This window comes from Podarcis liolepis, assembly GCF_965112155.1.
Source record: "Podarcis liolepis genome assembly, chromosome: 15".
Lineage (NCBI taxonomy): Eukaryota > Metazoa > Chordata > Lepidosauria > Squamata > Lacertidae > Podarcis > Podarcis liolepis.
The window spans coordinates 31,648,611-31,663,999 of NC_139566.1; the positions used below are offsets into that span (position 1 = coordinate 31,648,611).

At 48.0% G+C, this 15,389-nt stretch overlaps 1 protein-coding gene across 4 annotated transcripts in view; it reads right to left on the reverse strand.

Moving 5' to 3' along the window:
- YDJC (YdjC chitooligosaccharide deacetylase homolog) overlaps window positions 1-15,389 on the reverse strand; it is a 107,063-nt gene that overhangs the window by 18,978 nt on the left and 72,696 nt on the right. The window contains exons 1-2 of one of the 4 annotated variants that reach the window (XM_083479089.1): window positions 6,603-6,721; window positions 2,094-2,272 (exon numbers count right to left, since the gene is read on the reverse strand). In XM_083479089.1, coding sequence (XP_083335215.1) covers window positions 2,094-2,257 — 164 coding nt within the window. In that variant the 5' untranslated portion in view covers window positions 2,258-2,272; window positions 6,603-6,721. Of the gene's footprint in view, window positions 1-2,093; window positions 2,273-3,556; window positions 4,036-5,868; window positions 6,211-6,602; window positions 6,722-15,389 lie in introns of those variants that run through there. The other 3 variants (XM_083479092.1, XM_083479090.1, XM_083479091.1) reach the window with 3 other exon arrangements.

A 15,389-nucleotide genomic window follows, 5' to 3' on the forward strand; every position in this document is an offset into this window, starting at 1 on the left:
ACGGACCTCCGGAACGAATTAAGTACTTAACCCGAGGTACCACTGTATTTGTCATTATTACTCTTGTTATTCTTACTATTATTTTGGCCTTGCACATATGTGTCTCAAGGTGGTGTACAATAAAAACAGCTTAAAAATCAGTTTAAAAACAATACAAAAAACCCAACGCGCGCACGCGCACACACACACACACACACACACACACACAAAGGTACCCATTGCAGAGACCTATTCATTCAACTGGAAAAGCATGTCAGAACATAGCTTCAAACTGTAGACTGTGAGCGCCTATCATATCTCAAAAGGGATGTTATTTCACAGATCAGGAGTAGCCGCACTAAAAGCACTGCACTTAGTTGTGCAGAACAGGCTCCTGAGACCTTTGAAACTTGCATGTGAAGCACTCTCTGCAGACTGCAGAGTTGTACTGTGCATATAAGTGACAAGGCAGTGATAGGAATCTGCCTTATCCTGAGCCAGACCAATGATCCATCTAGCTCAGCGTTGTCTGCACTGGCTGGCAGCAGAACTCTAGGCGTTGCCTTTAAGGTAAATCCATTGTTTTCTGTGCACATACACCGGCAACTGATTTGGACTACACCAATATCACCTTTTGAGGTGTCTTAAGTTGTGCTTTCCCTGAAGCTCCATTGCAAGTAGCAGATCTTGCACAACATTCTCTCGAAACGGGAGCCCCTTGTGTTCTCGGTGTTCCTAAACGCTTCGCTTTGGAGCATATGGAATAACTCCTCAATGCTCTTCTTCACTCTGATAGGCGCCAGTCATCACAAAGGGGGAGAAGGCTTCTTTCTCAGGGGTTAAAAAGCTCCTTCCCATGTTCCCATGTTCACGTGGCACAACTCTGAAGCTCTGAAGCCTTTTCACTCACCTTGGATCTACGGAAGCTGTCCAATCATAGTTCTTAAGGCAAATTTTCTCTGTACCACCTTGTGTCCCAAATGCATCATTGCACCTTAGAGGCTAATCTTCCCTCGGTAGAATTACGGATCTGGCATAGGACACTTAACTATTGGCTTTGCCTAAACTCAAATCCACCCGGTCTAATGTCCCTAGTGCTGTAAGATTGTCACAAGAGCGCCTGGACTAAGACTGTCTGTCAAAAACTTCACTCTTGTGATTTATCACCACAACAGCTACTCACTTTGGGTTTTAGTAAAGCGAACGGTCTAATTTGTCAGCGCCTAAATGATATCGAGCGTCAGAACAACTTGGCCACAGTAAGGAAATTTTGCCCATGGTATGACTATTTTCCACCTTCCCATTTCGACTCTCTGGCACCCTCTCTGAATCACCTAGCAATTCAAAAATATAGGCACACTTTTACTCTCTCGAGATTGAATATATTGCCCTCGGCTGTATTTGAGGGACGATTCCAACAGATTTCACACGAAAAACGCTTATGTCCCTGTGGAGATGGCAGTACTGAATCGGTGGCTTGCACTCTTTATAATGACTTGAGGAATGACATTATCACCCCTCTTATATTGTCCATTCTGGGTCGCCCAGCCACCGCCACAGTGTCCTTTCTCTTGGCAGATCAAGACGAGCAGGTGACAGCAAAGCTTGCAAGGTTTTTAAGCAGGGGCAATCAGAATAAGATCCACTACTTGACTATCGATTCAAAAACCTAAAACGTATTTTATATACCGTATTTTTCGCTCTATAACACGCACCCAACCATAACACGCACATAGTTTTTAGAGGAGGAAAATCCGTAGGCATGCCACCCGTAGGCATTCCCTCCATAACACGCACAGACATTTCCCCTTACTTTCTAGGAGGAAAAAAGTGAGTGTTATGGTGCAAAAAATACGGTAATTGACTTTTTATTTCTATTCTTTGTATATTGTATTGCCGTTTTACTGCTACGGCTGATGGCTGATGCAAATAGAGATTCATTCATTCTGAAGCCTTTTAACTGGGGATGCCAGGATTTGAGCCCAGGACCTGCTCTGCACAAAGCATGGGCTCCACCACCGAGCCAGCGGTCATCCTCAATTTCATGGGTGGCAGAGCTTTGTGAAACAGGCGCCTGCGTGAGAGCAAGAGACAGAAAGCAAGGGAGCTCTCACCTCCTCGCCAGTTGTGCTGCATCGGACGCAGCGCTGCCGTTCACCAGGAGGGACACGTTGGACACGCCGCCGGAGAGAAAAGACTCCACGATGCCTTGGTTTCTTCTTGGGCAGTAGCCAAAGTCATCTCCGGTGACTATGAGCTTCACTGCGGCTCTGGGCATCCTTAGGAGTCAGCCCTGGAAGTTGGGGGCAGGGGGAGAGAATGCAAGAGGAAGTCTTGAATAAATCACACAAGAATCAAGCCCGCCAGCGCGCCCTCAGGAAATGTAAGGACAGGTCTGGAGCGGATCAAAGCATGAGTCAGCGTTGGCTACAGCTGTTGCCACAGCACAGAAGTGAACAGTCTAGGTGCCGGTTCCATAATTGCTAGTATCACCTACGTTGCTCTGCCCATCCTCCGGGGAGGTGTAGAAAGCAAGTTTATTTTGCTATTCGAGGAAGGGAGAAAGGAAGGGCGCGTCTGTATGCAAAGTTACTCAACAGGATTAGCCTGGCCTCGCTTTCTCACACACAGCCCTCCCTCCAGATTAAAAGGTCAACAGGTTTAAAAATTCCTGCAACAGGGTGAAAGCGATGCAGCAGAAGCAGAGAGTGAGGTGCTTCCTGCTAAAAACCGACACCTTCACTGGGTGTGGGTGATCATTGCGGAGGGGCAGAGTTAAGCCAAATCCCACTTACACCTGGAATAAAGCAGAGGCATTCCTCTGCCCAGCTCCAACAGCCAGTGTCGTGTAGTGATTGCAGTGTCAGACTAGGACCTGGGAGACCAGAGTTCGAATCCTCACACGGCCACGAAGCTCACTGGGTGATCTCGGACCAGTCTCTCTCTCTCTCCCCCTAGCTGACCTTACGGGATTGTCAGAAGCATTAAAACCCAGCATGCATTCTGCAGCATTCGAACCATAATACAGCAAGGTGTAATATAAGAAAGGAAAGAAGCAATAGAAAATGACAACTAAAAGCCAATAGCTGCCTGAGAGCTCAGTTGGTTAGAGAACGGTGCTGATAATGTCAAGGTTGCAGTTTGGTCCCCGTACAGGACAACGGCATACAATCCCTTCCAATTCTTTAAATTATATGATTCTGTCAAGGTTAAATTTGGACACTCTGCGTACGAGGGCTTTGCAGGAGTGGGCGAATGGGTCCTGCCAAATGAAACCAACGTGAAGCTGGATGGTTGGGGTTTCAGAAGAAGGTCCCGTCCCACGATAAAAAAAAATTGCACTGGGACTGAAGCTGCCTTAAAACTTCAGCAGTGGAGCAAAGGTTTCCCTTTTACTGTATTGACTTCCCTTTCCCCTCTCCGGCGTTCAGAATGGCTTAGAGCCCCTGTACCGCTCCTTCTTTCCCAAAGTAGGAAAGTCCGGCAATGCGGTGTGTTTGCCCAGCGTCTAGGGCGAATACAAAGAAGGCACTGAGACTCCTCCGTTCCATTTGCGGAAGGAATGAGCTGTACTTACGGGCATCCTGTTGAATCTGCTGAGGAGCAGAGATGAAGGAGACTGGTTTGTCAGGACCGGCGTGGTTTAACCTCTCAAGAGTGTGTTGCCTAAGATAGAAGGAAACTGTCGAAAGCATCGTCTCGACTTCCGGAGGCGGGGATAGGCGTGGCCTGAGCAAATCGAGGCGCTTCTTTGCACAGTCATCTGGACTCTATAAGGAAGTAGCTAGAGAAGACTTTGCCTTAGCCTTCATGGCCGGCTGGGGCTGATGGGAGATGTAGTCCAAAACATCTGGCTTCTAAGCAAGGTTTTCAAAAGGGCTCGCAAATAAAAAGGAAATGGGTTAATTGACTGCTGGGGCAGTTCAGCTGGTAAAGCAGGGGACTCTTAATCTCAGGGTCAGGAGTTCGAGTCCTATGCTGGGTAGAAGATTACTGCATTGCAGTGGGTTGGACTAGATGACCCTCATGGTACCTTCCAACTCTACAATTATACCATAGTAAGAGCTTTGTAAGAGTAAGTAGGGACGCGGGTGGTGCTGTGGGTTAAACCACAGAGCCTAGGACTTGCCGATCAGAAGGTCAGCGGTTCAAATCCCTGCGACAGGGTGAGCTCCCGTTGCTCGGTCCCTGCTCCTGCCAACCTAGCAGTTCGAAAGCATGTCAAAGTGCAAGTAGATAAATAGGTACCACTCCAGTGGGAAGGTAAACGGCGTTTCCGTGCGCTGCTCTGGTTCACTAGAAGCGGCTTAGTCATGCTGGCCACATGACCTGGAAGCTGTACACCGGCTCCCTAGGCCAATAAAGCGAGATGAGCGCCGCAACCCCAGAGTCGGTCACGACTGGACCTAATGGTCAGGGGTCCCTTTACCTTTACCTAATGGGGACACATCCCCCCAACAGAGGTCATCATACAGGGCAACCCAAGCAGTTTCTGTGCCAAAACTGGGCCTAAACCCTGACTGATGCATGCAAAAGGTTCAAGGTGCAACCTCTAATGGCATCTTCAAGTAGAGAAAGGACCCTGTCTGAAGTCCTGGAGAGCTGCTGCCAGTCCGTGTAAGCAGTGCTAAGCTAGATGTACCCAACAAGTCTGAGTCAGTGTAAGGCAGTTTCCTATTTTTCTTACAGCAGGCAAAATTAAAAATTTAAAAAAATGTTTCCAGGCACAAATCAAGGTCATTACCTTTAAAGCCCTAAATCAGGGGACTGGAAGCGAAGACAGCCCTCGCACTTTTTGAAACACACCATTTCAGAAAATGAATTCGTAGCATAACAAACACACTGAGACAAATTGAGTGACTGGAATGAATAGGATGCCATTCAAACCTAGAATGAAAGTGATCACTAATGTGGTTTTTTAAGGTGACTTTTCCCTAAGAAGCTCATGCGCTTATGTCAAGAGGTCTTTGGCCATGCTAAAATTAGTATGCTAACCGTTTTCAGCGCTGTCACTTCCCCACCCCCAGCAAACACCATGCCTTAAAATATGTCCTATCTCAATAAAAAAATAACTTTCCAAGTAAAAGCTTTGAATTTGCTTGACTAATAACACTTGAAGCTCCTTAAATGGGCTTTGTTGATTTGAAATATTCAGCTCCAATTCTTTTCGCTACTGGAAAAGCTTCTGAGATTTACACAGCACATAAAATTCACATGGTGTTAATTTAATTGAACTTTTTGTAAGTTTTATTTACTACATGCAAGTCAAACATCCTAAATCAGGTCTTAATTGATTTAGTTGCAGGGGGAGGGGGCGATTCTGGAAAATGAACCAGCATCAATTTTCTCTTTCTCTGTCTGCAAATTGAAGATAATGCTTTTTTACCTCTGAGAAACTGGGCTTGGATCCACAAATGTTTTGCTGTAATATAATCATTTAGACTTTAAGGTATTAACAAAAAACTTATTTTACTGTAATAAAAATTGAACACAGCTAACACCGCCTGCGATTTATTTGCTGGGGCGATTCTAGGCCAGCACACCCAATTTCCTTATCATCATTATCAAAAGACGTTTTATATATTTGTATAGAGCTTTAATTCTATCAAGGTTTCATTGTTTTTTAACCGTCACTCCCACTGTTCATAGTGGTTCTTATTGCCTCCTGTGAGCTGCCTTGAGTCCCGTGGGGGGGGGGGGCAAAAGGCATTGTATAAATGAACATATGATTAAAAATAACAGCCACCAGAAGGTCCGAGGGCAGTTCCCAGCAACACAAAATAAAAGCACTTTAAAACCAATTGCAATCTCATAACTGATGTGCAATGCCTATGTATACACATAGATCTAAAGATCTACTGCGCTCAAGTGTCAGAGCGTGATCATTACCTCTCCCAGGTGATAGTAAACAAGGAAAAAGATCGACCTCCCTATTTCAGTTCCCCTGCTGGCCCCGATCCTCCCAGGCACTCCTCCTAAGCTCACCCGCCTCTCCACCCGCAAGTCTTTCCGCAGCATTCCTCTGCCCCCAAACGCAGGGCGCCATCGCAGATCGAGGAGATCCCAGCCTCTTCCTTTGCCCCCAAGGCGATCCGCTTCACCTTCACACCTCCAGGCGCTTGATCCATATTTCGCAACGCTGCAAAGGCGGCTCAGCATGGGAATTCTTTATTGTCCCTGGCGCGAATTGCTCCCATCCCAGCCTAATGCAACGGTGCGATCCTGCGCGCTCCAGAGAGAGGGAAGCCCCAATGTTTGCAGCGGGGTGTTTTTTGTTTTTTTTTTTTTTTGCAGCACCTCAGAATGAATCCTGCAAAAAAGCGCAGCTATTTGGCCAGCCCACCCCCGCAGCGACCCACCCCTCCAAGAAGGGCAGGATCTGCAAGCGTGTGTGTGCCCCCTAGCTATATATATATCTATTTCTGCAAAGGTCCAAAGAAGGGCAAGGGAGAAGGGCCCGCTGGTCTCCCGTCCTCCCACCTCCCTGGAGATCCGAATCTCCCACGCAGCGGACCCCACAGGGGACTGCAAAGCTAAGGCGAGGACCCCCCACCGCCCCACCACACTCCTAGTCGCCGCCCACGTGTCCCAGGCTAACAGGAAGGGAGATCTCTTGCGCTCACCCATGGTGGAACAATTGCAGCAACAGCAGCATCCATGATCCGCTTCCAGCAGCAGGAAGCTATTTGCAACCTGGGAGGGGAAAAGAATCGGCTTGGTCGGAGCGGGGCGGCAGCGCCCCCTGACGGCACAAAGGGGGGACGCGTTGGGATTTAAGGTGGATTTTTTTTCCTGGGGGGGGGAGAGGCAGGCAGCTCGAATTAGTTTAAGGACCCCATCTCCAGCGCCCGTTCGGAGCACATGGCTCCCTCCCCCTCTCCAACCCCCAAATAAATCCTGGGAACTGTAGTTCGCCCTGCCAACGTGCTACAGCTCCCAGCACCCTTAGCTAACTAACCCAAATATTTGCTTCCAGTGTGGCATAAGAGCCAACTCCTAGGGGCTGAGGTCCTTTCACCTCCCCCCATAAAATATTTGAGGGGGCTGCCCCCCAAGTTGATGAGAATTACCATTCAAATCGTATAGTTAAAGCTATGGTTTTCCCAGTAGTGGTGTTCGGAAGTGAGAGCTGGACCATAAAGAAGGCTGATCGCCGAAGAATGGATGCTTTTGAATTATGGTGCTGGAGGAGACTCTTGAGAGTCCCATGGACTGCAAGAAGATCAAACGCATCCATTCTGAAGGAAATCAGCCCTGAGTGCTCACTGGAAGGAGAGATCCTGAAGCTGAGGCTCCAATACTGAGAAGAGAAGACTCCCTGGAAAAGACCCTGATGTTGGGAAAGATGGAGGGCACAAGGAGAAAGGGAGGACAGAGGGCAAGATGGTTGGACAGTGTTCTTGAAGCTACCAGCATGAGTTTGACCAAACTGCGGGAGGCAGTGGAAGACAGGAGTGCCTGGTGTGCTCTGGTCCATGGGGTCACGAAGAGTCGGACACAACTAAACGACTAAACAACAACAACAACCACCATTCAAATGGTGTGTGTTCCACATCATGTGATTGGTTATGCGGTGATTACCTGCCTCCCCTCATATTTTATTCAAGTCGGCACCCCTGCAGTGTGGTGTAGTGGTTAGAGTGTTGGAGGCCAAGGATCTAGTCCCCATGAAGCTGGCTGGGTGACCTTGGGCCAGGGGGAGGTGAGATCTAAATGTACAAAATACAATACGAGTTTCCAGGAGTTCTAGAGCTGCTCCTTTCTTCACTGTTATCCCAAGGTTCTTTGTTAGAAGTCATGTACACTAGGTAAAGGTAAAGGGACCCCTGACCATTAGGACCAGTCATGGCCGACTCTGGGGTTGTGGCGCTCATCTTGCTTTATTGGCCAAGGGAGCTGGCGTACAGCTTCCGGGTCATGTGGCCAGCATGACTAAGCCGCTTCTGGCGAACTAGAGCAGCGCACGGAAACGCCGTTTACCTTCCCGCCGGAGCGGTACCTATTTATCTACTTGCACTTTGATGTGCTTTTGAACTGCTAGGTTGAGAGGAGCAGGGACTGAGCAACGGGAGCTCACCCCGTCATGGGGATTCGAACCACCAACCTTCTAATCTGCAAGTCCTAGGCTCTGTGGTTTAACTCACTGCGCCACCTGCATCCCCATAACATCACTGTTATCGGAGCCAAAGAATTCCCAAGGTTCTTCGTCAGAAGTCCTGTGCACTGACTGGACTTTAAATTTGTGGTGTGGATTTGCCTATTAGTTTATATTTTTATCCTCCTGGTGTAGCTGAGGAAGGGAGCATAGCTCAGCGGTAGACAGACAATAGTGAACTGGGTGCAGCTGTGGTTTGACTCCATATATAACAGCTTCTTATGGTTTAACCCCATCTTTAGTCTTCATAACAACCTTGCAAGGCAGACGAAAGGCAGAGACCAGCCCAGGACCACCTCCATTCCAAATTGCCTGACCTCCTCTGCCCTCTCCATCCAGAGACACAGGACGCGTCTGCACTACACATTTAAAGCGGTATCGTACCACTTTAAAATAGTCAAGGCAATCAATCAAACCTTTATTGCATTAGCATACAGCCATAGCAAAATAAGACAATACAAAAATGCTAGAGACAAACAACCAAGCAAAATACAAGGCGATATTGCTGGCGTAATGACATTTAAATTACCCTAAGACAATAATGCAAAGATTTAGTTGCCAGCGCCAAAAATCTAATATGTGGATATATATAAAAAATGTAATAAAAAGAATTAAAACAGGTCCAGGTCTAGGACACACTACCCTGTCAGAGTAGCCCTGAGTTTCAGAGCCTGCACTAAGATTGCCACCCCACGTGAAATTTGGGGATTTGCGTCCACGAGAAGCGATTTCAAACAGTCTTCCTTAGACGTAATGGTGGACGGGATCAAGAGGAGGAGCTTAGATCTTATTGGCTCATAAATAGGGCAATAGAAAAAGAAATGTCAAGGCTTCCCCTAAAGAACCTGGGAAACGCAGTTTGTTTAGGGCACTGACACTTTCTTGGAAAACCCTATTCCTGCACTGAGCTACAGTTATCAGAGAGGTTTAACAATCAGTCCTTCTTCCCAGGGAAAAAGTGCCATCTGTCTCCCTAGAACAGGCATGCCCTACAGACACATGTGTCCCCCAGCTTACTTTTATGTGGCCCCCGCACCAAATTTTTGTTGTTGTTTGTTTATTGATTCGTTTCGTATTGGGGCCACCTGACAAGGTGCTCTGCCCAGCTGCATGGAAGAAAAACGTTACACACATGATAGTATGAAATGGCACAAGTTCAGAACAATTAAGATTCCATACCAGCTTGGGAGAATGTTTATGGTCCGATCCAACAAGGTTCTGCCTAGAGATACTGGATATTCAATCTGCAGAAGAGTATTCTACAAAGGTGAGTCTTTGAAGAGGGTGTATGAGGAATATTTGTTAGATAAAATGTCAGTTTGGCCGCTTGGTGGGCTAGGACAGATGTTGAGCTTGCATGTTCACCTGAGAGGGTACCAGTGCGATGGCTCAGGTTTACGCCCTCAGAATTGGTGCCCAGGAGGTGAGGATATTAATAGACAAGATGTTAAATTGTTCTTATATGCAACAACAGAGGCAAGAGTATTGTTAGCCCAGAAATGGAAGCAAGAAGAAATTCCGATGGAAGAAGAATGGCAGACAAAATTAATGGACTACGCAGAATTAGATAAAATGACAGGAAGGATTCGAAACCTGAGGAACCAGAGATTCACAGAAGATTGGAAGAAATATACAAACTACTTGAAGAGCAATTGTAATCAACAAATTACTCTAGTAGGACTACAGGAAGTTTTGTAAGGAGAAATATATGAAATATTGCAAAGTAGAGAAAGAATAGAGATATTAGTTATGAGATTTAAATGTAATAGTGAAAGTAAGTAATGTAAATTAAGTGATTAGATTGGAAAATTTTCAGATGTGATTGATGGAAGTCAAAAAAACGGTATAAGATATGAAAGTATGTTTAATTATTGTTGAAAATGATATGTTGAAAACTAATAAAAATTTATATATATAAAAAGAGAATTGGTGCCCAGGACTCATGCAATGGAGGGCTTCTTGGTGGTGTCTTCTCAAGGATTCTCCATCTTGCTGAATACAACAATCCCTCCCCTTTCCCCAATTTTTAAAAGTCATCTGCTGAAAGTAAATAGTTTAGGCTTTCTGGGAAGAGCAATCGAGCCTTCCTTTGTCTGCCAATTGGGTGGGGATATGGGCAAAAAAAAAGGGTAAAGGATACCCTATGGGGTGCAGCGCTCATCTCACTTCAAACTGAGGGAGTCAGCGTTTGTCCACAGACAGCTTTCCGGGTCATGTGGCCAGCAGGACTGAACCACTTCTGGCACAATGGGATACCGTGATGGAAACCAGAGCACACAAAAACACCGTTTACCTTCCCATCACTGTGGTACCTAATTATCTACTTGCACTGGCATGCTTTTGAATTGCTAAGTTGGCAGGAGCTGGGACAGAGCAGCGGGAGTTCACCCCATCACACGGATTCGAACCATCAACCTTCCGATTGGCAAGCCCAAGAGGATCCATGGTTTAGACCACAGCGCCACCAGAGCCACATGAAAAAGAGCATCAGAGAGAAAACGGGACAGAAGAAAAAGGGAGGGGAAATGGCCACGTCACAACAACCCTGCGAGGTAGGTTAGGCTGAGAGGCAGTGGCTAATTGCCCCAAGGTGTCCCCCATGAATTTCATGGCTGAGTGGGGATTTGAACCCCCTCCTGCTCAGCTCAGCACCCAGATTTGCATTGTTCTCATATCGTCCTGTAGATGGCAGCAGCCACACATCAGGCTACCTGTGGTTCTGAGGACAGCAGTGGAGACCTGAATTGTTCTCCCTGGTCCTCTCCCTCCACCGAAGGGCCTCTGGAGGGTTTCATCCTGCACACATAGGCACCGACTCCATGGGGCCTGAGGGGGCCTGAGCCCCCTCAAAAATTCGTTTGGGGGGGCTCTGCCCCCCCAACAATTTAAGAAAATTATTAGGCACCTTGCCAAAAACCGCGCAGGGGACTCCGGCGCGCGCCTCCCAAAGTGACCGGGAGCTCCTGAGAAGGGGCGGGCAGGTCGGTCAGTCAGAGGAAGACCCCCAGCGGCGGGACTTTAGAAAGGAATGGAGCCGTGGGGCCGAGGAACGGCGTATTCATCGCCGGTGAGGGACCGGGGTGAGGGGAGAATGGAGGGGACGGGAGTTCCCGCCGCCGGAGCGGGGCTTTTTTTCTGGGTTCGGCTAAGGTGACATTGGTAGGAGGGGGTGGCCGCCTCCCGGTGCGAAGCCTGGGGAGGGCAGGCCGGTTCTTGCATGCAAAAGCACCACTGCCATCCTGCCGCCAGTATGGACCCCGGTATGGGCCCCCCCAATATTTTTTATAAGTCAGCGCCCCTGCCTGCACACACACCCCAGGAAGAATGCCACGGCAAAGGGAGCTTCAACTATCAGCCAGGAAACGAGCAATGGTCTGGATGTTGCCTTCTCCCCTCCCTATCAGAATTGCCTTTTTTGCCAGTGTAGACAGGTCCAGTGAGGACAACCTGTGACCATCAACTCTCATCACCCTTGAGCACTGGCTGGGGCTGATGAGAGTTGAGAGTCCAGTGACACCTGGGAGGGCTGTGCGTTTCTCTTGCCACTAAGTGTAATAATATAAAATTAGAACAGAGCCTACCTTTATAAATACATCTGGCAGAAAACTCCTATCTACCTGTAAACAGACATCTCTTACAGAAAAATGGCAAGGGAGTTGGGGAGGGGCATGGTCAGTGGTCAGGAATGATGGGGACGTGGACTCCAGCAACATTTGCTTAGTTATTTATGTTTATTTTATATAAAAGGTAAAGGACCCCTGGACGATTAAGTCCAGTCAAAGGTGACTATGGGGTTGCGGCACTCATCTCACTTTCAGGCCGAGGGAGCCGGCGTTTGTCCACAGACAGCTTTCCGGGTTATGTGGCCAGCAGGACTGAACTGCTTCTGGCACAACGGAATACCGTGACGGAAACCAGAGAGCATGGAAATGCTGTTTACCTTCCCGCCGCAGTGGTACCTATTTATCTACTTGTACTGGCATGCTTTCGAACTGCTAATTTGGCAGGAGCTGGGACAGAGCAACGGGAGCTCATCCGGTCCCAGGGATTCGAACCACCGCCCTTCCGATCAGCAAGCCCAAGAGGCCCACTGGTTTAGACCACAACACCACCTGCGTCCCTTGGTCATTTTATATACCACTTTTCAATCAAAGTGGTCACCAACCTCCCTGCTATTCTCTCCCACAACCAAACACATTATCAACTTCCTAGAGTTTCCCCTTCCTACTCCATGTGCTCTGAATACATCCAAATCCAGGATTGTGATGTGGCAGGACAACTCCTCCAATGGGGGCTGTGTGATGACAGCCTTGCACTTGTATGTATATAGGAAGATAAGCACCATTGCAATAAAAGGAAAATACAGGTTGTTCGTTTTACAAGAATCTTTTGCCACTTCATCTCCCCACTGGGCAAGGTGGTCCTTCAGACGTTGGGGAAGGGACCACTATGGGAGCTGGAAGGGGGCAATTCCACAAACTTCTCCTCCCCACTTCCAACTCTGCTATTGTCTCTGAATGGTCGCTGTGAGACACAGGGGCTGAATTAGACTGGCCTTTGACTAGATCCAGAGGGGCTCCTCAGACATTCTTATGAAATTAGGGCTGCAAGAACATAGCAGGCTGCCTTATACCACTGGTTCAGTATTGTCTGCATTTACTGGCAGCAGTTATCCAGGGTTTCAGCCAGGGACCTTTTCCAGTCCTATCCATAGCTGTCAACCGTCCCTTATTTGGTGGGAAAGTCCCTTATCCCAGCGCTGTGTCCCGCTGCTGTCCCTTATTGATGATGTCCCTTAAATTTCCCAGGTTTCAAAGGAAGCAGCTCCTCTCCCTCCCTCCCTGCTGGCCAGGGAGGAGGGAGGCTCCAACTGTGTTGCTTGGCTGCGTTGCTCAACCAATAAGGAGTCTAAGAATGACTGGGGGTTGGAGCTTGCATGCCTTGTGCCAATCAAATCAGCTGTGTTGCCTGGGGACTCGCCTTTGCTCAGCGCTTCCCAGCGGAGAGGTGACGGTGGTTTTCTTTGCTGCATCCCCTTTGCTGGGTTGCTGCGCTGTGGGAACCACTGCTTGAGGCTTCGTTTGGCTGCTGGCTGGGCTTCCTGCCTTTGGCTCGGAGGGGCTTGGAAGTTGAACATACCTGTGCTGGGAAAATCCCTTATTTTGGCTGCTGATCCCTTATTTTCGAGGCTGCTGGTCCCTTATTTTCAAATCTGTAAGCTGACAGCTATGGTCCTATCAGAAGTTACTGGAGACCTTCGACATGCAAAGCAGATGCTCTACTGCTGAGCTACCACCTCTTCTCTCCGTGGCAACATTGGTCCATTTAGCTCAGCATTGTCTCCACTGACTGGCAGATATGGCCCTTCCCCACAACTTTGCCACTAGGCGATGCTGGGAAGACAACCGTATTCCCCCAAGCCAGCCACGCTTTCTGCTCACGCAGCTCCTCTCCCTCCCATCCCTGTTCAAAATCTGCCATTCTTATCATCTGGAATGTTGTCTTTGACGTGCCAAGACACAGCGGACAAGGAATCTTTTGTAAAACTCACACACCCATACCAGAACTCTTTTCTTCTTTTTATGAAGGGGAATAAATCCAGGCCATACAGAAAGGAATATGCAGCCAAGCGGCATTCTTCCTGCAATTTTTGCCTTACAGATAGTTGTGTGGTGTGTTGGGACGGGCACGAAATTCAGGTTTCTCTTCTCAGGGTCCCAAACCTGCACAAAACATATTTGTGCACCGGCGTGCAACCTGTAGCCGATGAAAGCTTGCATAAAGCTTGCATAAAGGGCAAGGGGTGTTTTTCATCCCCCGGGGGCTGCAAACTCCTCAGGGCAAACCACTAAAGGCTGCATGCCAGTGGGCAAAAGTGGATATTCAATGGCACTTGGGAGACTCTTCCACCAAGCGCACAGCCCCAGCTTCCAGTCTGGTAAGGTAAGAAACTGCCCCATACCAGGTCTCCACTGATTTCTCCCTCCAGCCCAAGCTGACAGCGGCTGGCTAGGATCTGGGACTGAAAGTTTCCCATTGCCTCCTACCTGATCAATTTTTCAAAAAGAGGAGATGCTGAGGATTGAACCTGCGACCTCCTGCCTACGAAGCAGGCTCTCTGCCACAGAGCTATGGCTTTTCAAATGGACAAGTGGAGGCTGGTGTGGATTTTAGAAATGCCAGCTCAAAGCAAGATAGTAGTAGTAGTAGTAGTAATAATAATAATAATAATAATAATAATAATAATAATAATAATAATAATAATTTATTATTTATACCCCGCCCATCCTGCTGAGTTTCCCCATCCACTCTGAGCGGCTTCCAATCAAGTGTTAATAACAATACAGCATTAAATATTAAAAACTTCCCTAAACAGGGCTGCCTTCAGATGTCCTTTAAAAAGAAGATAGCTGCTTATTTCCTTGACATCTGATGGGAGGGTGTTCCACAGGGTGGGTGCCACTACTGAGAAGGCCCTCTGCCTGGTTCCCTGTAACTTGGCTTCTCGCAGTGAGGGAACCGCCAGAAGGCCCTCGGCACTGGATCTCAGTGTCTGGGCTGAACGATGGGGGTGGAGACGCTCCTTCAGGTATACTGGACCGAGGCCGTTTAGGACTTTAAGGGTCAACACCAACACTTTGAATTGTGCTTGGAAACATACTGGGAGCCAATGCAGATCTCTCAGGACCGGTGTTATGTGGTCCCGGCGGCCACTCCCAGTCACCAGTCTAGCTGCCACATTCTGGATTAATTGCAGTTTCTGGGTCACTGTCAAAGGTAGCCCCACGTAGAGCGCATGGCAGTAGTCCAATGCCTAAATCCTGCCCTGTCTTTTAGGACAGCATCTGATCCAAGCTCGTAATTCCTTCTCTCCTGCCCATTTAATAATAGCTGCAGCTGGGTCATACACAGTTCTATTTTTCTAGAGAAAACTAGAACTCACCACGAGAGCCGCCCTTGTTCTCTTATATTGGCCATGGTGCCCACCTGAGAGGTGCCGGAACTGAGTTCCGGCTGAAAAAAGCCCTAATCAAACATGTCCGGAGGATACAAAGAGTGCCTTTCAGAAACATGGAATGTATAGCTCCCCTCTGGCTGTGATTTCACTCAGATTGTGCTTTCAGAGAAAGATTTCCAAGTCTGGATTTCTTGCACCAACAAACTAGCTCAGTGTTGGAGAACCTCAAGTTCAGGGTATAGATGCATCACTCTAAGCCTCTCCCTATCAGGTACCTGATGTGCTCATCAGACCACA